Source organism: Plecotus auritus (genome assembly GCF_963455305.1).
Source record: "Plecotus auritus genome assembly, chromosome: 9".
In the NCBI taxonomy this organism is placed as follows: Eukaryota; Metazoa; Chordata; class Mammalia; order Chiroptera; family Vespertilionidae; genus Plecotus; species Plecotus auritus.
The window spans coordinates 111,941,164-111,968,367 of NC_137783.1; the positions used below are offsets into that span (position 1 = coordinate 111,941,164).

At 45.0% G+C, this 27,204-nt stretch overlaps 1 protein-coding gene across 5 annotated transcripts in view; it reads right to left on the reverse strand.

Annotated features, from left to right (window-relative positions):
* Positions 1-495: 495 nt before the first annotated feature.
* Positions 496-27,204, reverse strand: part of RNF121 (ring finger protein 121) — a 77,180-nt gene continuing 50,471 nt past the window's right edge. For 2 of the 5 annotated variants that reach the window (XM_080641457.1, XM_080641456.1), the window contains exons 4-9: positions 19,572-19,726; positions 15,175-15,282; positions 11,842-11,962; positions 3,936-4,069; positions 3,226-3,327; positions 496-1,741 (exon numbers count right to left, since the gene is read on the reverse strand). In XM_080641457.1, coding sequence (XP_080497583.1) covers positions 1,621-1,741; positions 3,226-3,327; positions 3,936-4,069; positions 11,842-11,962; positions 15,175-15,282; positions 19,572-19,726 — 741 coding nt within the window. In that variant the 3' untranslated portion in view covers positions 496-1,620. The remainder of the gene's footprint in view (positions 1,742-3,225; positions 3,328-3,935; positions 4,070-11,841; positions 11,963-15,174; positions 15,283-19,571; positions 19,727-27,204) is intronic. The other 3 variants (XM_080641458.1, XM_080641459.1, XM_080641460.1) reach the window with 2 other exon arrangements.

The following is a 27,204-nucleotide window of genomic DNA, read 5'->3' on the forward strand; positions in this document are numbered from 1 at the left end:
GGGAAAGGAGGTGGGATTCTACTTCAGAGTCACCAAGACTAGAGTTGGGCCACTGGGAGGTCCTAGGACTCTGGACTGGTGAAATATAAAAGAGTCTTGGACAGTTGGCTTCAGCTTCTCCCATGAGCCGGATTTAGGGATTGGATGATCCCTGGACCCTTCAACCAGCCCCCAGTCCACTCTGAGGATGGCATGAAAGGTGGGGGACTGTGGAAAGCCACAGCTGGGTAAGATAGCCAAAGTTGAGAATGGACCTGCGAAGGGGTGATGGCAGGGAACTGACCTCAGGTGGTAAGGACACAACCACCCAGTGATGCCCCAGGGCCCCTTCTACCACAGGACAGGAGCCCAGCATTCCACCACTCCCAGGGATGCTGAGCGGGGCCAACCCTCAGGGTCCTAGCTCTCAAACAGGAGCAGCAAAAGGCAGCCAAAGCAAGGCATCCCCAGGGACCCCAGGGAAGGAGGTGGGAAGAAGAAAAGCAAGATGATGTTCAGCTTTCCAACCCAGCTCATGGAGCTTTATTCAGAATGGAGTGACAAGATGCTTCTTGGTTCTTGCTGCCCTTGAAGGGGTAGGCCCAGATGGGCCATATTTCCTAGGAGCCCAATGTGGAAGGCCCATGTTTACCCTCCCACATCCTCACAACTCCTAGGGCCAGGGCTGGGTCTCCCTGGAATCCCTTTTCAGATGCCATACTCACCTGGGCCTCCCCCTCCTCCCACCCACCCTGCCAACTTCCACTGCCAGGCCCAGACAGGACCCATGAACAACAAAGCTGACGTAGGGATAGTCTCTGGCTGGGAATCCCCTGCCAGCTTCAAGGGAACAAAGTCTCATGTCTGTCAGTCCCTCTGCCGCACCCACTCAGAGGCACGCACCCACTTCACACAGGCTTTCCGGGAAGGAAGTGATGTGGCTGAATGGCCTGTGGTATATACTGCCACTTCCGGGCACAAGGGGCCCTCAATCATTGCAGCCCCCATGGCCTCCGTTCTGGCTGAGTACAGGGCTGCTCCGGGCAGGTCACCCAAACTGCTTCTGCCCCCAACAAATCCTCAATGCATTCTGAGGTCCCAAGGCTTCCCTCACTGGAAAAGTCACAAGGTTCCACTTGCCTCAACCGGCCTATGGCTCCTGGACAGGGGAAGACAGAAGATACCCTCACCACACAGTGCTCCTCTGTGGCACCAGTGGGAGGGCTTCAGCTCTTCCACACTGAGCGTGCCAGGCTTGAGCCCCTTCGAGGGAAGGAGGGAGGGGTGGGCTGAGGCTCTCAGCCAGAGGCGAGGAGGCTCCTTTAAACCAGAAAGGCTGTGGCTCTGCTCCCGCCCTGCTCAAGCAGGGAGGATAAGGCCTGCAGGAGTTGGGGCAGTTCCTATGCTCCACAATAAAAAAGGTTTTTAAATATATTCATCAAAATAGTTTTTTTTTAAAAAGCCCCCACTGCTGACAGCCCACTGGCTAGCTCACCATCATATCCCTGCCCCGCCCGGACACAGCCAGGAGGGTCCTGAGTGGCCCAAGTGCCCCTTTGAGTCTTTCCCACCCAGGAGGTCTTGAAGGGCAGGGAGGAGTGTGCCCTGAGGTCCATGGTGGGTGGATGCTCTTCTGCCTGATTATTCGAGGCCCAGGATGTAGTTGATGCCTTGTACCAGGCCAATGATGACAGGCTGCCAGGCTACCAAATAGCGAAGCCAATCCAGCAGTTGCCCGTACATGACGTGGGGCCTCTCCCAGCTGCCAGTGTGTTAAAGGAAAGAGGCTGTGCATAGAGCTGCTTTCCAGCAGCTTTCTAGAAAGCCCCACCAGCCTTTCCATGTTGGAGTAAAGGGCTAAAGCCAAAGATGGGGAACGGCGGAGGGGCCAGCGCAGAAGATGGGGGTGGAGTGGTGGAACTAAGCTCTCCATGACCGACATGCAGAGAGGGTCTTCCATGAAACAACTTCTCTGAGATGGACTGGCAGTGAGAGAACACAGCCTGAGGCCTGTGACATTGGCTGCAGGGAAGCTGGGAGTTAAATAAGGCAACCCTGAAGGTTCTTGTAATGTCCAACTGGAAGGCTTTCTAGGTCAAGGAAGAGGTTGAGTCTAGAGACAGAGGCAGAAGGGAGCAAGAGGCTGGTCACAGGGGATAACCCCTGGCAGAGGTCCCAAGGAATCCCCATCCAGGGGCACTAAGCACCTGGCCCTACTGAGGCCAAACGGCTCTGGAGATACTTCCCCTCCTTCCACTTTACAGCTAAACACTGGGCAGGACGCCTGGAAAAGGAGCCTGGGATTCCAGGTCTGGGGAAAGCCCTGGGGAGAGGGAACCTCTCGAAAGGCATCAGAAAGGGCAGCTTGGCCTAGTCTCTGAGAACTAAGGGAAGCCCCAACCATCAGCTTGACCATGGAGTTAGTACTTGCTCCTAAACTAGTCTCTGCAAGAACGAAGCAAGGAACCTATAAGGGCCTGTCTCCTATTCAGGGAGTGTACCAGGAATGCAGTGGCTCCCACGCAGCCCAGCTAGTGTCCTGGGGACAGAGAAAATGGGCAGCTGAGAGGAGAGGGGAGAAAGCTGGGTCTCTGGATCCCAGGGGAAGTGCAGGGCAGGCAGAGTAGTAGCTGGGCACTTTCCAACAGTCAGGCTGTGAGGAGAATGAGGAGGGTGAAGGTACAGGATGAGGAGTGAAGGCTGGCAGGGGAGGAAGTGGTAGCTCAGAGGAGCATAAGTCCTGTGTTGATAGCTGATGGGGACAGGGAGTCCCTCAGCCATCCCTGCACCTACCGGCCCTACACAGGCACAGAGCTGGTCTCCAGGCCTGCATGTCATAGATAAGGCATCATCATGCATTAGTTATATCACCCTAAACAAGTATCTAACATCTTAACTGTTTCATCTGTAAAATGAGAATATCACCAGGTCATAAAGTTTCTAGAGAAGACAACGAGATTCATATGAGAACACTTAGCACAGTGCCAGGTACACAGTAAGCAAGCAGGAAGCGGTAGCTGCTACAACTACCAACTTAGCCTTAAGGGTTCTAGAACTACGATGAGAAGCTGAGTCATTAGTCCTATGCCATGTCCCATGCCCAATTTCCTAGATCTGGGGCCAAATAGAATGGTGGACATGTACCAGGTGGGGGGCAGGAGGGAACGCCCCAGGAGGACCCAAATGCAGGGTCACACTGGCCAGTGCTTTCTTCCCACTGCCCAAAAGAATGCAAAATAAGGATACGGGTTGCTGAACATCCTCTTGAGGTCTACCTTCTCTTTGCAGTAGGGACACGTCTGCTTCTTTCCCACAATGCACCAGCCGCGAATGCAGAACTCGTGGAAACTAAGCACAACTGGTCAAAGGAAATACTGTGGACAGCCTGCGTGGTCTGTGCTGATCTTCAAGGTGCTCTTGCACTAGCTCTGGAGAAAGGTTCCAAGCCTGGCTTCCCCTCTTATCTGCTGTATAATATTAAGCAAGTCCCTTCTCTCTGACTCTTTGCTCATATGTGAAGCAAGAATAATAATCTCTACCTTACAGGATTGTCAGGGGGCAAAACGGGGATAATATAATACATGGCACAGAATGGGAGCTGAGCAAGGACATGACAAATCTTAGAAGTTATTCAGGGGGATCTGGTTCTGAAACTGAGGGATCCAATTAGAGGATGCTCCTCCTGTGACCCATCCAACCTTGGGGCAGCTAGTGCAGCTTCAGGCTCCTTCCTCATCTGCCAGGCTAAGAACACCATTTACATAAGAGTGGCTCCCATCTGTGGAAAAGAGCAAGCAAGGATGCATTTTCTACTCCTGGGTATCGGCGCCTCTAACACTCAACATCACCCAAATGTCTACCCTCTTGTGACTCTCCTACACTCAAAGGCCGGGCAGCATGCCCCCTTCCCTCCCTGACTACAGTGTGCATGTGACCCAGGAGCTCCAGGCGGATACACATGATTGCAAGACAGCCTGTACGTGTTCTCGATGATGCCCTCTTCACTGACATCCACAAAGATCTGCTGCCCACACACGGCACACATGCTGTCCGAGAGATGTTTGGTAGGCATGCCTGACTCGCTGTAGAACTAGAAGAGAAGAGCACAAGGAAAAGACAGGAAAGATGTGAGAATCAACCAAAGTGGGAAGCTACCACAGAGGCCTTACGTCTTCTAGAGAGAAGGCAAAGTGGCAGGGGAGGTCAGAGAGCTAGAAAACATTTCTATACAGTAAATAGGCCTCATCCTTGTTGGGTGAATGAGGAGAAAGGGACAGACCAGAGATGGGTCAGGAAGTCTAATCTAACAGGACCTGAATACTAGGCTGGGTTAACATCAGGGACAAAGGAGAATGTGAGGGAGAAGGGCTCAGGGTGGTGACCAGGAGCTATGTCAGGTAGGCCACGCTGTGGCCAGACTATGATGCTAGCAGACATGGACAACATCTCTAAGATTCAACGGCAATATCCAGAGCAATGCTGTGTGGTGATAAGGGTGTTCTCAGACACTTGTGGCTGCAGCAAAGGAGGTGTAATCCTTTTGGACAGCATGTGGCATAATATCTCATACTGTCACACACTTCAGCCATTAATTTCACTTCAAGGAATTTAAGGAAATAAAAACAAATGTCAAAAAGCTTCATGCAGCCCTGGCCAGTGTGGCTCAGTTGGCTGAGCATTATCTAATGCACTGAGCGGTTCAATTCCCAGTCAGAGCACATGCCCGGGTTGTGGGCTTGACAGTCGATGTTTCTCTCTCCCTCTCCCTTCCTTTATCTTTAAAAGTGAATAAAAACATTAAAAAAAAAAAAAAAGCTTCATGCATATAGATATTCATTTAGGCATTATTTATAATTAAAGAAGCAAAGAGTTTCATAATTCCTCTAAAAGTTAAACAAGAATCACCACATGACAAGCAATTCCATTCCTAGGTACATACCTCCCAAAAATGAAAATGGACTAAGCACATGCTTGTATGCTCATACTCATCAGAGCACTACTATTCACAGTAGTTAGAGGTGGAAACAATCCCTCAATAAACGGATGTATAAACAAATGTGATATATCCACCCAATAAAATATTGTTCAGTCATTAAAATAATGAAGTTCTGACACATGCTACAACACACACAAACCTTGAAAACATTATGCAAGGTGAAATAAGCCGACACAAAAGGACAAATATATGACTCCATATATAAAATATCTAGAGTAGATAAAAATATATTAAAAAGATCACTCTGTCTTCTATGTGAAAAATGAATTGGAGATGAGGCAAAGAGGCTTTAGAAAGACCAGCTAAGAGACAATTACAATTCTTTAAAAGCAATGGATGATGAAGGCTTATACTAAGTTGATGGTTTAGGCTTATTTGACGGCAGTAAAAACTGAGAGAAGTAGACAGACTGATGATGTATAATAGACCACTGAATAGTAACGTTCTGGAGCTCAGAAAACAGTTTTGGATTAGGAATCTGGAATCCCTGGAAAAAGAAAAGTGAACTATCCAGGTGAAGAGTAGAGAGGATGACTTAGACTTGAACTTAGAGGAACAACAACATTTAGGAGAAAGAAAAGTTAGCAGAGGAAACAGGAAATATCAGCGATAAAAAGAAAACCAGGACTGGGTAATGTTGTGAACTCTGCAAAATGCTTTACATTAACCTATTCCTTACAATTCTGTAAGACTGTAGTATTACTACAGCTAAGAAAACAAGACCAGAGAGGTAAAGTAACTTGCTCAAGAGCACACAGCTAGCCCTGGCTGGGTGGCTCAGCTGATTAGAGCATCATCCTATACCAGGGGTGGGCCAACTTTTTGACTCGAGGGCCACAATGGGTTCTTAAACTGGACCGGAGGGCCGGAACAAAAGCATGGATGGAGTGTTTGTGTGAACTAATATAAATTCAAAGTAAAGGAGCGGAGGGGAGAGCAAGAGAACCCTCCGCTCTTTCGGCTCCGCGGGCCGGATAGAACAGCCGAACGGGCTGGATCTGGCCCGCGGGCCGTAGTTTGCCCATGGCTGATCCTATACACTAAAAGGTTGTGGGTCTGAAACCTGGTCAAGGTGCATACAGGAGGCAACCGACCAATGTTTCTCTTTCTCTCTCCTTCCCTCCCTTACTCTGTCTAAAGACAGTAACAACATAGGAACCTATGTAATACTTTCAACAATAAAGATTAAAAGAATTTTAAAAAGAAAGAGTACATAGCTAATTAAAAGTGGATTAGAACTTGAAACTAGGTCTGACTCTAACCCCCTAGCTCTTTCCACTACTTTAAACCAGATGAATGGCTAGTTAGTCCTGTCCTGATGCTATCGGGGCCACTGATGATCCAAGAGGTAACTCTGGGGCACAGAAACTTGCTCAGAAGTGTGAGGTAAAAAAACACACAGTGTGAGGTAGAGCCCTGGCCAGTGGGGCTCAGTTGGTTGGAGTGTCGTCCTGTACACCAAAAGGTTGCAAGTTCAATTTCCGGTCAGGGACATATCTAGGTTGCAGGTTCCAGCCCCAGTCCAGGCACAAACAGGAGGCAAACAATCGATGATTCTCCTCTCCTCTCCTCCCCTCCCCATCCCTCTCCTCCCATCCCCTCCCCTCCTCTACTCTCCCTTTTCCACCCCTCTCCTTCCCTCTCCTCTCCTCTCTCTCTCCTTCCCTCTCTCCTTCCCTCTCTAAAAGTCAATAAACATACCTTCAGCTGAGGATTAAAAGAAACCCACAAAAACAAAAAAGAAAGTGTGAGGTATACCCAATGTAGCATGAATAGTGCGGGTTACTGCCCTGCCTGGAAAAAGCCCCAGAAAATAAGCTTATTTCACAATCAAGGAAACCATACCATACTGACTGGCTGTCACACGCTTATGATCTCATAGTGACCAGATGGGAAAAAACCAAACATCCAAGGTTCCCTAAACTCATCATAAGAAGATAATGACTGAAGTTCATATTACAAGTTTCTCCACGTGAAGACAAACCAAAGAGCTACTCTACACTAAACAGAACAGTGAAAAGGAATTGCGAATGCTTGCTAATATACTTACAAAGTCTCCTGGTTTCATTTCTAAGAACCCTAACAGGAAAAAATCACAGATCTCTTTAGGTCAAACCACCCTCAAAGGGGAACTATGCGAGGACTAAAACAAGTTCTTGACATGGTAAGCAGAACAGCTCCAACATTAACTATGACTTTCTGGGAAAGGAGCCATGACCACAAAATGTACAAAAGACTATGAAAAATGATCAGGACTGAAAATATGGTCTATACATACAGTGGAATATTATTCAGACTTAAAAAGGAAGAAAATTCTGATACATGCTACAACATGGGTGAACCCTGAAGACATTATGCTAAGTGAAGTAAGTCAATCACAAAAGTCAAATATTGCACAAGTCCACTTATATGAGGTACCTGCAGTGGTCAAATTCAGAGACAGAAAGTAGAATGGCGGTTGCCTGAGGCTGGTGGAGGGGAAATTGCGGAGTTACTATTTAATGAGTATAGAACTTCAGTTTTACAAGTGAAGAGTTTTATGGATGTATAGTAGTGATGGCTGCAGAACAATGTAAATGTACTTAATGTAACTGAACTATACACTTAAAAAAGATTAAGATAGTAAATTTTTTTTTAATATATTTTATTGATTTTTTACAGAGAGGAAGGGAGAGGGATAGAGAGTTAGAAACATCGATGAGAGAGAAACATCGACCAGCTGCCTCCTGCACACCTCCCACTGGGGATGTGCCCGCAACCAAGGTACATGCCCTTGACCGGAATCGAACCTGGGACCTTTCAGTCCGCAGGCCGACGCTCTATCCACTGAGCCAAACCGGTTTCAGCATTAAGATAGTAAATTTTGTTATATGTGGTTTTTCAGTCCTCATTAGAGAATGTTTTTATTGATTTTAAAGAGAGAGGAAGAGGGAGAGAAAGAGAAACATCGGATCAGTTTCCTCCCATACATGCCCCGTCGGGAACTGAACCTGCAACCCTTTGGTTATGGGATGATACTCCAACCAACTGAGCCACCGGCCAGGGCAATGTGTATTTTACCACAATTAAAAAAACAACAACAACACAAAACAAGGACTGCTACTGAAATGGGTGGTAGTGGTGTTAGTGAAGACTGTACTTGGGTCATACTTGGTACATTATAGACAGTTGACAAATAACTATTGCTTGAATAAATGAATGATTGAGTTGCCTAATGAATGCATGGAAGGCGGAAATTTCCTGGCTTCTTCAAATTGCCTGCACCAAAACATTGATCAGATTTAAGGTCAGGGTTATTCTTGAAATTGAGGTTTCCATGGCTCAGAGACCCAGAGCACAAGGCCCACTTGACCAAAGACGGGCAGAAACAAGAGAGTCCTGGAATTCTCAGGGTTGGAAAGAACTGTAAAGGCAGTGCAATGTATCCCTTTAACCTATGCTGAAATCCCTCTCCCACACCCTTGCCTGGTCTGATCTGCTGGCATCCCAAGCCCTAGAAGAAGGCCTGTCACTAAGTCTCAGCAATGTTTGCTATGGGAAATAATGAATGAACTCCTGGTGACTCACCAGTACTACCACAAGCCATTCTAGTCTTCCTATGACCCACTCTGTTGCAAGATGGGAACCTGGGGAAACAGCAAACTGTCCATAGTTAGAGTCAGCAAGGTCACATTCTGTTGGACAGGTGTTGGATAGAGTGGCTCCTCTGAAAGGGATAGCCATTCTCAATGTCAATTACCTAGGAAAGAGGTAAGTCTTCACATAAGATACCAGGATTCAGAAGGCTGGCCTGAGGAATAGAGGAAGGGGTGGCATATTTTTGTCAGGAACAAAGGCTCTAGGTCCAGACATTTGGAAAATAGTTGTCAAGATGTGGTGGGTGCCAAAATGCCACTAGCTACACAGCGGTAGGCTGAGAGTTGGCAAAGGCAGGGTCTGGAAACCCTGGAAAGCAGGCAGCCTGGTAAACCAGATTAACCTCAGCCAAGTACCCTTGGCTTATTTTCCTGCTCTCATCCTCAACCTTTTAATAAAGCCCAATGTGACTGCTTGATCCTTCTGTTCTTATGCTGAGATACAGGGAAGTATGTGGGTTTATACTTGGGCCAGGCTATTAAGTGAGCATATAGGGTAGTAAGATCCCATAAAGGGAAGGAGAATATGAGGGGCCAAGAGCTGGTATTTGAGGCACCCTCCGCCCTAACAAGAGATTCTCCTGCCAGGTCTTTTGGTAAAGCTGGAATTTATTATCGTTTAAGGATTATCAGCTGTAATCATTGGAGCACCCAATAATTCTTCCCAAGAACATGGAAGGCCCAGCTCAAACCCTGTTTTGGAGAGGCCAATGTAATGATCCCATCTCCCTTAGAGGAGAAGCTATCTTGTGGATCAATTCTGAGCTCAGTCCCATTTGGACAGAAAAGGGATTTTGTAGATTGGTTATCAGCGACCACCTGAGGGAATTAAGGCTATGCTTAAATTGGCAGCTGATAATAACCTTTAAATAAAGTTGGCAACAACCTGGGAAAATCAGAGAATTGGTCCTGTAAAAACAGAATGAGAAAAAAAAGAAATCACTAGAGAGTAAAGGATAGGATACTGGCAAGAGTGACTGTGAAAAGCTGGCTATGCTATAAAAGCAGTCTAAGAGAACAGCTGCTGTTCAATGTGTAGTAATTAGATAATCTAGGGTCCAGAAATTTCTTCTGGGAAGTGAAATGGGTAAAGAAAGAGTTGAAGCCTACACAAATGTGTACGAGACCAAGAAATGCAGCTAAAACATAAGATAGTTGTTCAAAAAAGTATCTAATAAGCTGTCCACAAAGTGACCCAATATACTTTGTTTTCAATTTGATCCATTGCTAGAAAAATAAATAGCCGATGATACTGGGAAACAAAGTCCTAGATCTGAAACGACTATATTTGATTAAAGGTATCCAAGGTGATGGTTGAGTATTATTTAACCTAAATTGGCCTGTGACACAAATGAGATTGCAGAAGCATGGACATACAAGTTTACACAGCAAATAGTCTCCCACCTGCAAACTGCCTCAAATCCTTCCGGAGTTCCCGAAGTGCCTCACATGTAGTCAGTGCCGATCCTTTCCTGTTCTTATCACTTGGTCTCCATAGCTATCTGCTGCCTAAAAGCTAGGACTGGTATCTGGATGCTCCCAGAGAACCTATTTCCCTGATGTTCTCCCAGGGTTTCACTCCAAGCTGTCAAGAACTTCTGAATGCCCTTCGGTTCCCCTACATCAGACAGAGCCACATGTATTTCAGCACAGAAATGGAGAGCTGTCCATTAAATTTTGAAATATTCTTCCTTGGGATAGGGTCTAATGGGATGACATTGAGATGGAGAACACTTTTGTGTTGTTTACATAATTAAGAGAATGTAAATAGCAAAAAAAAATACATATTTCCATTATAAAGGGAAAAAAGGGATACTGATGTGGGTTTCTCAGGTTGGCTATTTTACCCATATTATAAGCTTGAAGAATTTCTCCATGGTCTCCATCTCATCTTCATAAAGCATTTCCTATCTCACTAAAGTACACCATTCAAGGTGTTGCTTGAGTTAGAAATCTCAGCTTTGACACCTACCTTTCCTTCATATTTTTTCCTTCAGGCTCTAGAACCAATCTATATCCAAGTCCCATCAAACTTACCTACAAAATACTTTAAAATAGTGCTCTTCTCTCCCTTTCTATCATCTCTACTCTAATCTAAGCTACTTTCATCTTTCCCAGACTAGTGCATTTGTCTCTTAAATAGTCTTAAGTGGTCCACTCTGACCTGTGGACCCCTCTCCAATCTGTTCTCTACCCAGCAGCCAATATGATCTTTTTTAAAAAATATATATTTTATTGATTTTTTACAGAGAGGAAGGGAGAGGGATAGAGAGTTAGAAACACTGATGAGAGAGAAACATCGATCAGCTGCCTCCTGCATACCTCCTACTGGGGATGTACCTGCAACCAAGGTACATGCCCTTGACTGGAATCGAACCTGGGATCTTTCAGTCCACAAGCCGATGCTCTATCCACTGAGCCAAACCGGTTAGGGCCAATACGATCTTTTCAAAATGCAAATCTGATAATGTCATTTTCTATTGTAGCCCTCCAGTCTTTTTAGTATAAAAAAACACAATCTTTCCTTCATCCTATAAGGCTTTTTCTAGTCTAGCCTCTGACTATGTCTCCAGTTATTTCACTACATTCTCAGCCCTACAACCATATTAGCCTTAGTTCCTCAAAATGCCCACCTTTCCTCCCACCACAGGACTCTATACTCGAAATTTTCTCTACCTCTTTTCACTTCACTTCATCTAGTTAACGCCTACACATTGTTTGAGTCAACTCAGTAGTCACTTCTTCAGAGAAGTCCTTTGAGACCCAAGACTAGGTCAAATGCTACTACTACATTTATTCATTGCATCATGAACCTTTCCTTCATAATATTTATTAAAATTATAATTTTATATTTATTTTTGTTTATTACCCTTAATACCCCTCTCTGTCACTAGAGAGTAAACTCCCATTAGGCAAGGACCATATCTGCTTCTGTGTGTACACCTTTGCAATCCCAGCAGTGTTCAGGCACATAGGCATTACATAAATACTTGTTGAATGAATGCTAACTTACTTCAGGGTAAAGTGGTCCTTTCTTATAATGGTCCTAAAGTTAAAAATTCCAGGGTACATCTGAGATCTGACTTTCCAAATTTAAAGGAAGAAATCTCCATACATACCACCCACATTTTGAAGGATTTTATCTGGCTCCTCTCTGCCTTCAAATAAGTGATACTATCCTGAACTCTCTGGAGGTGGCAGGAGGCAGTATTAAGAGCCAGGTGAACTCACCCCTATGGTAGACGCCATGTAGTCTGCACACATTTCTGCAAAGTCCCGCTCAAGAACACCATAGTAGAGGCCATAGAAGAGGAGAGAAATGCCAAAGTCCATGGCATCTTCTGGTTTGATCCTGTAAAGGAAGTAAAATGGCCTGCCCTGAGACACACTGCTTTGTATTCTACTCTGAGACACAGAGGGAGGTGCCAAAAAGTGGAAGGTTCAAGGGCTAGAGCAAGTTTGCTAGGGCAAACTAAGACCAAATCTAGCATGCTGTATTTACAGTATACACTGAGTGGCCAGATTATTATGATCTCTGAATGCATAATAATCTGGCCAGTGTGTGTGCGTGTGTGTGTATGTATGTATGTATATGTGTGTGTGTGTGTGCGTGTGTGTGTGTATATATATATATATATATATATATACACACACACACGCACACACACATATATATATATATATATTTTAGAGGCCTGGTGCATGAATTCGTGCATGGGTGGGGTCCGGCCAGCCTGGCCAGGGGGTGGGGACATGGGCGGTTGGCCGGCCTGCCTGCTGGTCGAACTCCTGGAAGAGGGGACAATTTGCATATTAGCCTTTTATTATATAGGATATACACTGAGTGACCAGATTATTATGCATTCAGAGATCATAATAATCTGGCATGCAGTGTATTGTCCCTGGGAACCAACTGAACAGGCTAGCATTGTGAGCTTCAAAGACGAAGCCATGGTATCCCCTTCTGCCCCACTTCCCCTCTCTGTTGCCAGTGCCTGCCTCCTCCAACTGGCAACCATGCACTGCAGCTGCCAAGGGCCTGCTCTGGTTGGCACCTACATATTGAGGACTCCACTTCATACCACCCCCTTTCAGGCTACTGCTTCTGAGAATGTCTTGTCTGATGGCAAGCAGGCACAAATATGCCCACCATCTGATACAGCCCATGGGGCAGGGAAGGAGTTTTCTCTCATTATAGAAGTATCTATATCGTATCCTAGATTTCAACTCTTATCTTACAAAGTCTAAAATATTTATTATTTAACCCTTTACAGAAAAGTTTGGCAATACAGTTTTTAGAAAAAAGTTAGTCAGTTACAGACGAGCTACCATAAAATGTTAAGCTGCACCTATACATATTCTGTGTGTCATCAAGTTAAACTATGACCCACATCTATTTACCAAGAAGAACAAAGTATTTTTATTGGATATATTGGGGTGACACTGGTTAATAAAATTATATAGGTTTTAGGTAGAAAGACAAAGTTCTTGCCTGTAATATCAAGAGATTTGTTTTAATAAGTCCAAGGACCAATAATTTGCAACCTTGAGTCTATAAATGTTTAGTATAGAAAGTACCTTTGTTAAAATATTTGTACCCTGCCTGGTGTGGCTCAGTTGATTGGAGCGTCATTCTGTGCACCAAAAGGTCGCAGGTTCAATTCCTGGTCAGGGCACATACCCAGGTTGTGGGTTTGATCCCCAGGCAGGAGGCACCCAATCAATGTTTCCCTCTCACATGGGTCTCTCTCACGCTCCCGCTTCCTCTCTCTTTAAACTAAAAAAAAAAAAAAAAAAAAAAAAATTGTACCAGGAACTGTATGTGTTTACTTAAAGCTGTAAATGATAATTATCTTAGAAAGCTGAATTTGCTCATCCATCTTGTAATATTTAACCTATTAACTAGACATCATGATCATTCACTGATTAACCTGATCAGTAGCATAAAAATGGTCAAGATTCCCAATTCTGTTTTCTTCCTTGTAGAGTTTATGAGAGTAAAAAGAAACTTTAATTATAGAATAAGTGGCTTTAAGATGTAAGGCAGAATCTTGATTTTAATTTTTTTTTAAACCACACAGGTAAGAAGATATCTGGAAATAACTTGCTTTTCTTTGATGAGATGTGTTAGACTATACTGATTAGTTCCTTTGTGGAGTCAGTTTATTCTTCCAGCCTGTTCTACCCCAAGTAAGAATTGCATGGCCGCCCTCTCACTACATAAAGTAGTGTACTAGGTTTGGGGAAGAAGCCAGTGGTCATGAATTTAAATTTCAATCCTAAATCTGTTTAGCTTCAGTATACTGTCATAGGCTTAGGATTCCTCGTGATCCACAAACCTCATCCCCTCAGCCAGGAAACCACATTTCCACCCTCTTCTGCCCTACTCACTGTACCCACCAGTCCCAAAGCTCAGAATTTCTTGGCTTCTACCTCAGTTGGGGGTAGGTAGACATGTATGCTGATACAGATATTTTGGAAAGCTTATGACAATAGAAAGAAATAGCAAAGACTCCTACTCCTAGTAATGTAACCTTAGGAAGCACCACAGCAATGTTATCTGTGACAACACTAAATAGAAAAACAACCTAAGTGCCCAAAAATGGAGGAGTTAAATGTCCACAGGTTAACTTTCTAGAACTGTTTCCTTAGAAATCTGATAAAAATGGATTGTCAGCTGTGCTACAAAGCAACAATGCTTATATGTTAAACATGACCTGTAATCGGTACACTGCATCTGGACTGGGAGATTCCTAAAACTGAATGTGTTCCTTAGGCGAGGGGGGACTTCTGGGACAGCTGTCTCACTCTCTTACATCTCAGCCCTGTGACTACTATGAGAACTTCTGAAGACACTGCCCTGCAATTTCCTGTCTTGTATCCTAGGTGGATCTGTTGCCAGGTGTGGTCAACTGTATGCCACGAGTTCAAATGTCTAGTCCAGGGTCAACAAATTTTTTCTGTAACAGGTCAGATAGTAAATATTTTAGTTTTGTGGCCTATATAGTCTCTGCAACAATTATTAAAATCTGCTGTTTTACTGCAAGAGCAGCTATAGACAATGTGTAAACAAATGTGTGTGACTGTGTTCCAGTAAGATATTTTTCTTATTTTATAAAAACAGGAAGTAGACCAATTTGGCCCACAGGACATAGTTTGCCAACTCCTACTCTTCTTGAACATAAGATCACTCAGGGAGAGTGGATGCTGCAATAAATATATGGACAAAGAAAACAGTTATATTAGGGAGATAAAGTAACAGGAAACTGGCTATAATTATTATTATTATTACTTCTGTCATACTCTTCCACTAAAATATAAATTCTTAGAAAATATAACCAATGATTTGAAACTCTAACTCTGTATTATCCAACATTCCTTTCTCTTTGTCAGCACAATAGTGGAGGGCCCACCCTCGTATCCCCCATGGCTCGAGTCTCCTATCCTGGGTTACCATGTTTCCCCTGTTAATAACCAGGACTTGCCCCAGGAAGAAAGATATATCCCACCAGCATCTCCTCCCCCAACACCAGAAAAAAAAAAAAAAAAGCGAAGGGTACTCACTTGAATAATAAGTTAAGACCAAAAAGGGTAAACATGACAGCCATGTAGCCAACGATGCCAGTGGCATAGCTAATTTTATAGATCAGCAGGAACCACTTATAAACCAACCTGGAGAAAGGAGAGAGAAAGAGATTAAAAATGGCGGTAGAGTAAGTGGGTGCTGCACAGACATGCTCCCGGGAGCAAACTGGAATTACAACTAAAATACAGAAAAACTTCCTGAATAATCAATGGAAGACTCACTGGAGAGAACCCTGATACCCAAGGACCAAAAGTGGAGACTGCATAGAGATTGGGAGGAGGGGCAGAGACGCGAAAGGGCTGGCCAGGTGCCCACAGACAGCAACTGATGTTCCGGAGAGATATCTCAGCTGTGGGGGGTTGCCACTGAAAACTGGGATCTAAGCCCCAAGCTGGGACCCCCTGCAGAGAGCACCAGAACTGAGAAGAGTACCCATATAACATCTGGCTGGGAAAAGCAGCAGGGCTGCTGTCTGCCAAGGAGTGATGGCTGAAAATTCAGGCACCCTCTTAAAGGGCCACTGCACAAAATTCCCTGTGGAGCCAACCACCTTGTGCTCTGGCAGAGGGAGGGCTGTGTGGACTAGAGCTGTGTGAACTGAAGCCAGGACTGGAGACTCAGGGGTTAGAGCCAGAAGGCAGACACCCCCGGTTTCCTGTGCTGAGTCATTCCCTCATGCAGCAGAGGACATCTTTCCCACACAGACATTTGCTATTTACAGGCGGCTTTGCCTGGGGGGAAGGCAGCTGACCCATCCTATTGGAAAACACCTTACCCTGAGGCCACTTCCTGTATAATAAAGAGGTAATATGCAAATTGACCCTCACACCCTCGCACAAGATGGCCACCCCCATGTGATCAAAGATGACTGCCCCCATGTGGTCAAAGATGGCCAGCAGGGGAGGGTAGCTGTGGGCGATCAGGCCAGCAGGGGAGGGTAGTTGGGGGCGATCAGGCCTGCAGGGGAAGGCAGTTAGGGGCGACCAGGCCGGCAGGGGAGGGTAGTTGTGAGGGACCAGGCCGGCAGGGGAGGGCAGTTGGGGGTGACCAGGCCGGCAGGGGAGGGCAGTTGGGGGCAACCAGGCCTGCAGGGGAAGGGAGCTGAGGGCAACTGGGCCGGCAAGGGAGGGCAGTTGGGGGTGACTGGGCCGGCAGGGGAGCAGTTAGGCATCAATCAGGCTAGCAGGGGAGTGGTTAGGGGGTGATCAGGCTGGCAGGCAGGCGAGTGGTTGGGAGCCAGCAGTCCCAGATTGTGAGAGGGATGTCCGACTACCGGTTTAGGCCTGATGATTGAGCCTAAACCGGCAGTCAGACATCCCCCGAGGGGTCCCAGATTGGAGTGGGTGCAGGCTGGGCTGAGGGACACCCTCCCAAGTGCACAAATTTAGAGGCACTGGGCCTCTAGTTAAAAATAACAATTAGCCTCTGGGCAAAAGCAATTGCCCTACCCTTTTGAAAAAAAACTCTCCCACACCTGAGGACGATTGCCTGGGGGCAATTGAAGCCAGAATCCTATGTCTGTAGGCCGAGGCAGTCTCTGGAGGCTTTGAGTCTTTGCCTGATCTAATTAGTCAGAAACAGCGTTTTGACACTGTCCTGCACTAGAAGACTGATAGGCATAGCAGATCTACCTAATAGATAGTCACAAACCCAAACAGGCAACCAAAATAAAGAGACAAAGAAACAACCCCCAAATAAAAGAACAAGAGAATTCTCCAGAAGAAGAGATAAATGAAGCAGGGATGAGAAAGGAGAGGAAATTAATACAGCTGACATAGAAACTGTAGTCTAGAGACCTCTGGACCACCAGATCCCTTATTCTCACATCAATGGGGACACTAGGATCTTTGCTTAGGACTTACTGAGAAACTTTAGTTACTGTACAAAGCTGTTACTGTAATTGCAGTAACACCTCCACATACCAGGGAGCCGTACTTTGTATCTTCCTGGTCTCAGACAAGAGAATAAAAGAGAGCCATAAAAGGTTTCAGCCTCAAATAAAGAGTACAGTGGACCTCAGACAGCTCAAATTCAGATTAGTTGGATCAGAAGTGAAAACTAGTAACTACAACTATGCTCAGAAAGGAACGGGGGAAGGCTAGTTATTCTTGTCCAGAAAGAGTATTCAAGGGAAGATGAATAAGAGGTAGAATTAGCTAGAAGACTGTTATACCTTGGCATGGTTAATCTGAATACTGCTTTGCTTCTTTCTATCCACAGACCAATAATGAAATGAATGATGTCTAATGACTCTGCTTCTGAAAATATTTCTTTCTGGAGTAAAAGGGATCCTTAGGGAGGCACTCAAAGAATAACTCTGAATTAGATGTTATGAAGCAGGGTTGTGCAATGCTCCTGAGGGAGGAGCAGTGCTTCCTAGGAACCAATGAAAAGCAGCGTGGATTCTGGTTGGTTGACTCCAGCTAGGGTCAGATAGGAAAGATGGTACCAGAATGTACCAGAGCCTTTTAAACACTAATATTAGGAGCCACTATTCTATCTGTAATGAGAGCTTATGAGCAATTTAGTAATTTGCTTGAATAACTAGCACAAGCCTGTTTAGCTCCAGAGAGCCAACTAGGTTACTGCAAACCATGCTGGGGCCCAGAAAGCTCAAGGGTGATAGCTTCTCCGGCAAAGGAAAGGCCCCAAACAAACACCTTACAATGCCCTCCTCAAAGACCACACACAGGTCCATTATCCAGGGATTGCACTGATCATGAGACACAAAGGAAGGATGTAGAATTTTCGGTGGAATCTGGATTAAATGAGGTTTATTAGCTGGGTAACCTGAGGTAAGCCAAATAACATCTCTGAGACAATTTCACTACTATCACAAATGGTAAAATACATTCTTTTTAATGGCCAAGTAATTTTCACTGGTTTATAAAGAGCCTGTTTCCTAGTATATGTAGTACCAGTACATGGCTCAATAAATGCTGTGTGAATATATGTGGATTTTTATGAAAGTGCTTTGAAATTATAAAGCACTATCAAATATAAAAAAAACCTCCCATATTATGGACTATTTTCAGTAATTTAAAATAGAAGTTTATACTATTTGTTACTTGGTGACTTAATATGCTTTATTACACTTTTTCTTTATATCGCCCTACTTGAGGTAGCGATTATTACCACACTTTTAGGAATAAAGAATTCAGTGCTCAGAAAAGTGAAGTCAAACAGGTCATATAATTAACAAGTGGCAAGGCTGGGGTTTCCAATCTACATCAATCTGGCTACTGAGCCTGTATCTTCTATAAAATGGCCCTTAACATAAAGTGAACTACCACAGCCAGAGTGGGCTCTGGATCACCAACTTCATCAAGAAGATAAATTTTACTTTGTATGACAAGACTCAGACGGCCAAAGAAAGGCTTGCAGGACAGTGGAACATATGAGGCATGGGAAAAAGAGCAACTTGCAACTTGGAAGACTCTGGATCAGGTGGTCACAGCTTTGAGGCTGGCCAGTTCCTCTGTGAGGCTTTCTTGGACCCGTACGCACGTCTCTCACGGCACTTACCAACTACACTGACACAGCTGCTTCCTCATTCTTCTCCTCACTTAAACCAAGCACTTCTTGAGGGCAGGGACCATGTCTTATCCAGTTCTATATCCCCAGCACTTAACACAGGGTCTGACACATTGTTGAATGAATGAATCTTTTTTTTTTTTCTGTTAAGTACAGATATTAAATGACCTCACAAGCTGGTTGGAGGATCAAATAAGAAATGCATTTGGATAAAATACAAAGAAATATACAGGCAGGAGGTGCTCTGTGACCTCGAAGGAAGTATTTGTTGGAAGATTGCAAATTTGCTGAGATTCATTCATTCATTCAACAAAAATTCATAGAGTAGGCTACTATGTGCCACGCCCTATGGTAGGGCCTGGATATACAGTGACAGACAGAATGGATGTGGTTCTGATCTCATAGATATAGTTTAGTGGGGAGATAGACTCTCAAAATAATATTTAGTTATAAATTGTGATAAGCTCTATGAAGGGAAACTGCAGGGCACTATGAAAAAATATAACAGAAAACCTAACTTAGAGATGAGAGAAGGGTTCACAGAAGAAAATAACATTTTAAATGATACTACAATCATCACCAGGATTTGCTTACTCTATTGTTTGCTTTTAATGTAAACAGACCTTGAAATAAACTATAAGGTAAGCTATAGGAATATATTTGGTTTTTTTAAATCTGTGAATGGTAGGTCTCCCAAACAGCTTGTTTTGGTGGAGCTCAGTGCCAAGTAAACATGGCAGATAAAAATTGCAAAGTTTTCCATCCAAACACACTCCCCTCCCATGCATCCCAAACCATTAGCTTCAAGAAACCTAGTTCTTTCCACTACCTAAATTCTCACCTTGGGGTTGTCTGCACTAGTGGCTTTCGGGTGGCTCGGAAGGTGACAAAGGCTGTGACAGCAGAGAAGAAGATCCAGATCACTAGGAACCTCCACCAGTGCAGCTTCACTGTGAAATAGAGGGGAACAACCCACATCTGAAAGAGGGTCACCATCTGAAACACAAACACAAGCACTTCAGCTCCAGCCAGCTCCCTCTGCAGCTCTACCCACAAACCCAGAGTGCATCTCGGGTGTTCCATTTCAGCCTGATCCTTGCCTACATTTCCAATTGTGGACAAAGGCACCTCCTAGGGACCTAAGTTGGAAACCTGGGACCATGCTGGACATTTCCCTTTCATCCCTCACCCAACCGTTCATTGTATATATTCTCTCCTTTCCATTTGAATCTTTGCTGTCCCTTGGCTGGCTGACTATGACGACTTCCTTGTTAAGCCTCCCTCGTTCAGTGTCTCCCCTTCCCATCTACCCTCCCAGGAGCTCTGGAAAGGAATCTCTAACATACAGACTTGAACATATCATTCCCCTGCTTAAAAACCCTCTAATGGTCCCCCCATATAGGATAAGATCCAACTCCTTAGACAGGCAATCAAATCACCCAAATATGACCCCAAACTATTCCAAGGATCATCTTCTACCACTCCCCATGCTTTTTAGTCAGGCTATCCCCCTCAGGCTAAAACATCCTTTCTGCCTGATAACATCACTTCCGAGACACATGAAGCCTTTAGTCTCTTTTCTAGGAAGAATGTATCTTGAGTTTTTAATGCTCCAAAGCATTTTCTTTTCTACCATCATTACAGTGCTTACCTAGAATACAAGACTGCATTCAAATTCATTCTCTACCTGAATGCAATATCCTTAAGAAAAGTCATTAGGCCATATTCATCTGCTTCCTGTGCTAGAAAACTGTCTGGCACGTGAGAGATCCTCAAAAAACTTAAATAAGAAGAAAGCAGCCCGCCGGTGTGGCTCAGTGGCTGAGCGTCAACCTATGAACCAGGAGGTCACGGTTCGATCCGGTCAGGGGACATGCCTAGATTGCAGGCTTGATCTCCAGTAGGGGACATGCAGCAGGCAGCCAATCAATGATTCTCTCTCATCATTGATGTTTCTATCTTTCCCTTGTTCTCTGAAATAAATAAAAATACTTTTTTTTCAAAAGAGGAAAGCAAGACTAGAACCCAAAGAGGGAGGCTCATTTCTGTTTCAAAGAGTATCTGTTTCCCTTTCACTCCTTCAGATATCTACCTCAGACTTAGCTGAAGAGTTCCAAATGTATAATACAACTCTAAGTCAGAAGTTTGGACTAATCACCATTTGTTTTGCTCCCCAATGCCTCCTAACTCTCTCCCAATCACCCAGCTTTCACTACATGTCACTTGTCTCAGGTGAGGAGCAGGTGTTAAAAAAAAAAAAAAAAAAGGAAAATTAGCACTTAATGTAGGCTTTCTTCCTGGATTCTATTCTGACTTGAACAAAGACATAATCAGGAGTAAGTCTGGACATAAGTGTGAAAGGAGTGAAAAATCTTGCTGTGGTTTATAACTTTCAGGCTTGAAACTTTAAGGGTACAAAGCTATTCAACTCATATCATGGGAGGGAGGGAGGGAGGGAGGGAGGGAAGGAGGGAGGGAAAGGGAGAAGAAACGGAAGGGGAAGGAGGAAAGGGAAGAATTAATTTAGGGACAGGAATAGGCTCTTTAAAACAAGATGGCCCAGTAGACCTGGATTCTAAGTTCTGTTATGCCTCCAACTCATTGGGTCATCCTATGGAAGGCATTCCTCCTTGAAGGAAGTTTGACTTGATTTTCCAAACCATTTCAAGTTCTAACATGCAAAGGCTCTATTAAGAAGCTTTGTATCCTAGAATTCCTGTGATAGTAAAACCAAGTGTCCTTAAGACTTTGACTAAACTTAGTTTTAGTTTTAAGTCCTAGCTCTAGAAATCATAATCCTCTCTCTCTATATATATATACCTCAGAGACCTAGCCTTTCCCCAGACAATCAGCAACTCTTGAGGCTGAAGATAGTAGCCAGAACCTGACCAATGCTCACATGGACCTCTGGCAGGCTAAAGATAACATCTTAACCTAAGGTATTTCAGTTCCTGAGCCATAGGTGGAATGACCCCTGGCTACTTTCCCAGGAGACCAAACAGAGGGAAGCAGGAAAAGACCTTTCCACTGTCCTCAAAATCTAGAGATGATTTATTACCCTTACCTCACCTCTAACCAGTAAGCTCTCAGCACAACCCTTAACCCTGGTGTCTTGTGATTTTGCCCTTATATAATCTGTAACTTAAATGCCATTGAGGAGTTCAGGCTTTTGAGCATTAGCTTTCCGTTCTCTTGGGTGGTGCTATCCTATCTAATAAAAGAGAAACATGCAAATTGACTGTACCTCTGCTACGCCCACAAGCCACGCCCACCAGCCAATCGGGATTGAGTATGCAAATTAACCCAACAAATATGGCGGCGGCCACAGAGCTGGAGAGAGCAGGAGGCTTGGGTTGCCACCGGCAATGGAGGAAGCCAAGCTTTCCGCCTGCCCTGGCCTGCCCTGGCCTCCACTCAAGGCTACAAAGTTTCAATTATAGAAGATAAATAAATCCCAGATACCAGGGCCTCCGCTTGGGTCGCCGGGGGGCATGGCCGGCCCGCAAACCACCACAGGTCCCTCGCCCAGGCCGCCCCACACCCCAAGGGAACCCCCACCCTGATCCGGGACACCCTTCAGGGCAGACCAGCTGGCCCCCACCCGTGCACCAGGCCTCAATCCTATCTAATAATATAATAAAAGAGTAATATGCAAATTGACCATCACTCCAACACACAAGATGGCTGCCCCCATGTGGACACAAGATGACCGCCACAAGATGGCCAGCAGGGGAGAGCAGTTGGGAGGGACCAGGCCTGCAAGGGAGGGCAGTTGTGGGCGATCAGGCCAGCAGGGGAGGGCAGTTGGGAGGGACCAGGCCTGCAAGGGAGGGCAGTTGTGGGCGATCAGGCCAGCAGGGGAGAGCAGTTGGGAGGGACCAGGCCTGCAGGGGAGGGCAGTTATGGGTGACCAGGCCGGCAGGGGAGGGCAGTTAGGCATTAATCAGGCTGGCAGGGGAGTGGTTAGGGCAGGGGTGGGCAAACTTCTTTACTCGAGGGCCACAATAGGTTCTTAAACTGGACCGGAGGGCCGGAACAAAAGCATGGATGGAGTGTTTGTGTGAACTAATATAAATTCAAAGTAAAGGAGCGGAGGGGAGAGCAAGAGAACCAGATAGAACAGCCGGATCCGGCCCTCGGGCCGTAGTTTGCCCAGGGCTGGGTTAGGGGGTAATCAGTCTGGCAGGCAGAAATGGTTAGGGGCAATCAGGAAGGTAGGCAGGTGAGCATTTGGGAGCCAGCAGTCCTGGATTGTGAGAGGGATGTCCGACTGCCCCTTTAGGCCCGATCCCCTAAACAGGCAGTCGGACATCCCTCAAGGGGTCCCAGATTGGAGAGGGTGCAGGCTGGGCTGAGGGACACCCCGCACCCCATGCATGAATTTCATGCACCAGGCCTCTAGTTCATAATAAAATACCCAAAATTTCTCCACTGCAATTCTAGGTATTTAGTGTTTGGCTCCAGTGGACAAACTGTTCTGTAGTAAAAAATGCTTCATTGATTCATCCATCAAATATTTACTTTGCATTTACTGGGAAAAGGAATGCAGAAATAAACATGACCTCTAGTCCCTGTCCTCAAGGAGCTAACAGACAAGCAGCAGGAGAAAAACAAATCAAACCCAATTTTAAAGATTCTATTAATCCTTAGACCCTTTCCAGAAGAAGTCCAAGTAGAAATCATTAAAGAACACATGAACAATGTCAAATGATACAATACATTGAAATGACCAGAGATTTTAGATATGAATATAAAGAGATCTAGATATGATTCCTAATATAGCTGTTTACTGTGTTATCTTAGGCAAGTCACTAACCCTGATAAGCCTCAGTTTTCTGAACTATAAAATGGGGTTAACGTATCTATTCTCATAAGGTTGTATAAATTAAGGAAGTTAATACATGAAAAGCTCTTTGAACAGTTCCTAACAAGGTAAGCATTCAATATAAGTAACATAATAAATATGATGTAAGTATTCAACATATCAGCTCTTACATTTAAATAGGAGTAATATATACACTGAGTGGCCAGATTATTATGATCTCTGAATGCATAATAATCTGGCCACTTGGTATATATATATATTAGAGGCCCAGTGCATGAATTCATGCATGGGTAGGGTCCAGCCAGCCTGGCCAGGTGGAGGGGATATGGGCGGTTGGCCGGCCCGCCTGCTGGTCGAACGGACAATTTGCATATTAACCTTTTATTATATAGGATATACACTGAGTGGCCAGATTATTATGCGTTCAGAGATCATAATAATCTGGACACTCAGTGTATATCAAACAAGCACAGTACATAATTCATAATAAGCGGTCAGTAAATGAGAACTCTTATGGTTTCACATTATCAAAACTGCATAAAGTCACATATATAAGGGAACAAAGACTGCAATGAGGTAACAAAAATAATCAACATATTAAAAATGGTGGGGCCCTAGCCGGTTTGGCTTAGTGGATAGAGCATCGGCCTGTGGACTGAAGGGTCCCGCGTTCGAGTCCGGTCAAGGGCACATGCCCAGGTTGCGGGCTTGATCCCCAGTAGGGGGCGTGCAGGAGGCAGCCGATCAATGGTTCTATCTCATCATTGATGTTTCTATCTCTCTCCCTCTCCCTTCCTCTCTGAAATCAATAAAAATATTTTTTTAAAAAATAGTGGGGTGGCCGAAACTGGTTTGGCTCAGTGGATAGAGTGTCGGCCTGCGGACTGAAAGGTCCTGGGTTCGATTCCGGTCAAGGGCATGTACCTTGGTTGCGGGCACATCCTCAGTGGGAGGTGTGCAGGAGGCAGCTGATCGATGTTTCTCTCTCATCGATGTTTCTAGCTCTCTATCCCTCTCCCTTCCTCTCTGTGAAATATCAATAAAATATATTTAAAAAAAAAAATAGTGGGGTGCCTAGCCAATATGGCTCAGTCTTGAGCATAGACCCAGGAACCAAGAAGTTACCAGTTCAATTCCCAGTCAGGGTACATGCCCAGGTTGCAGGCTCAATCCCCAGTAGGGGTCGTGCAGGAAGCAGCTGGTCAATTATGTTCCTCTTTCATCAATGTTTCTATCTCTTCATCCCTCTTCTTTCCTCTCTCTCTAAAAACCAATAAAAATTTTTTTTTTAATATGGTGGGGTTAGGCCCTGGTTGGGTAGCTCAGTTGGTTAGAGTGTTGTCCCAATATGCCAAAGTTGCGGGTTCAATCTCTAGTCAGAGCACATATAAGAGTTAATCAATGAATGCATAAATAAGTGGAACAACAAATCGATGTTTCTCTTTTCCTCTCTCAAATCAATTTAAAAATTGGTAGGGTGTAGAATTTCATTATAATGTTTAATTTATATTTTCCAGGAAAAAAATAAATGACCTAAAAACACAAACCAAGGATATGAGGCCACTTTCAGGTATTAAGACACTCTCCATTGGGAAGGCTTGAACGCTAGATTCTGTTCAGGGTCTAGAAAGCAGCTGCTGGGGTGAGAGCTCAGTGCCTGAAAAAAGAGGCAGGGCAGAGGGGCTGAGTGAACACAAGTCTACCATGTGAAAATGGAAAGTTATAACTTTGCCTGGTCAATTTATTTGTTTCTACTGTAGTATTTATTGGCATTTTGCTTAATAAGTTGAAGCCTCTTCATTAAAGAAGGCATCTTTAATAGCTAGCTTGGCAGTAAGTGGCTGAAAGTTACTACGCAAGATTCTCAAAATAATGGCAGACTCTGGTGCCATCTGGTGGCAACACTTCATGCAGACACATTTGGTTCAATAGTTTCCTTAAGTACTTGTGCCTGATGCGTGGAAGGCTCAAAATGATGGAAAGCCTTGGCCATAACTTCTCTTTCAGGGTGTGGAGTGATGAGATATAAACACATAAATTGGGAAGCCATGCAAAGCATCATACTGACATGAGAGTTCAGAGGAGAGAGGTAGCAGAAGCTGTCAGGGAAGACTGCCTAGAAGAGGCAGAGCTCTAGCTGGTTCTGAAAGAAGCTTGGGTTTGGTAAGGGGAAGGAGGAAAGCAAAAGCCATTCTTCCTTCTTTCCATGATCTGGAAAAACCAAGTTGAAGTGAAAACTATCATGAAACTAACTCACTGATTCATTCAACAAACATTTACTGAGGTACAAACAAACTTCTCCAATCTGGAAGGTAAGAAAAGCAATATCCCACTTATCTCCAAAATGCTGTAAGTTAGATGCTAACAATAGCGGCTAGCCCACATTTAAATGGACTGTCTTTGTTTTAGATTTATTTCATCTCAGGAACTATAATTCATGAAAAGTCAGAAAAGAGCTCCAAATGACTTCCTTCCCTGCCACCAGCTGCCTTGTCAGTCTGCTGATGCTTGGCACTTAAGACTTGAAGGATCTCATCACTTCTGTACCTTCCTATGTTATGGTGACAGGGATCACCCACCATGCTTGGCTGAAAAGAAATACTGAAGATGAGCTAACACCAAATGTCCAGGTAGTTATCTATCCTAATAAATGGGTAATATGCTAATTAGACTTGGAGACCTTCTGGACATCCTTCTGGACAAAGCCATGGTGGCGGGGCCGAGGCAGAGGCGATTAGGGGTGATCAGGCCAGGAGGGGAAGGCAATTAGGGGTGATCAGACCAGTGGGGGGGGGACAGTTGGGGGCGAGCAGGCCGGCGGGGGGGCAGTTGGGGGCGAGCAGGCCAGCAGGAGGGGGGTGCAGTTGGGGGCGAGCAGGCTGGCGGGGGGACAGTTGGGGGCGAGCAGGCTGGCAGTGGGGGTGGGACAGCTGGGGGCGAGCAGGCTGGCGGGGGGGGGGGGGCCGTTGGGGGCAAGCAGGCCAGCGAGAGGGGTGGCATTTGGTGGCAAGGAGGTCGGCAGGCAGAGTGGTTAGGGGCAACCAGGCAGACAGGCAGGTGAGCAGTTAGGAGCCAGTGGTCCTGGATTGCGAGAGGGATGTCCAACTGCCGGTTTAGGATCGGGCCTAAACTGGCAGTCGGAAATCCCCCCGAGGGGTCCCAGATTGGAGAGGGTGCAGGCCGGGCTGAGGGACATGCCCCTCCCCGTGCACAAATTTCGTGCACCAGGCCACTAGTAGCAAAGTAAGAGACTCACAGCTAACAAACAATCAGCTTGAAAGAAGTGCTGATAATGGACAGAGGTCAACTAGAGGAAGGTGTCAACGAAATGCTGTACAGCTCTGGTCAATATTTTCATGAGTGATTTGGATACAAATACAAGGATCTGCTTACCAAACTGTGGATAGTACAAAACTGGGGAGGTGGGGAAGATCACGGCAGTGAACGTGGAAAACAGAAGCAACAAGATCAAAAATGAATAAAGCTTTTTTCTAGAGTTCTTCTAGCTCTGACATCCTATGAGCTAATAAGCTGAGATGAAGAACCAAAACCATGCAATGAAACCTGACCAACTACCCAAGTATAGGATGGGAAAGGAATGGTTTAATAGCAGCTCATGTGAAACAGATCTAGGGGTTTCAGTTGAGCA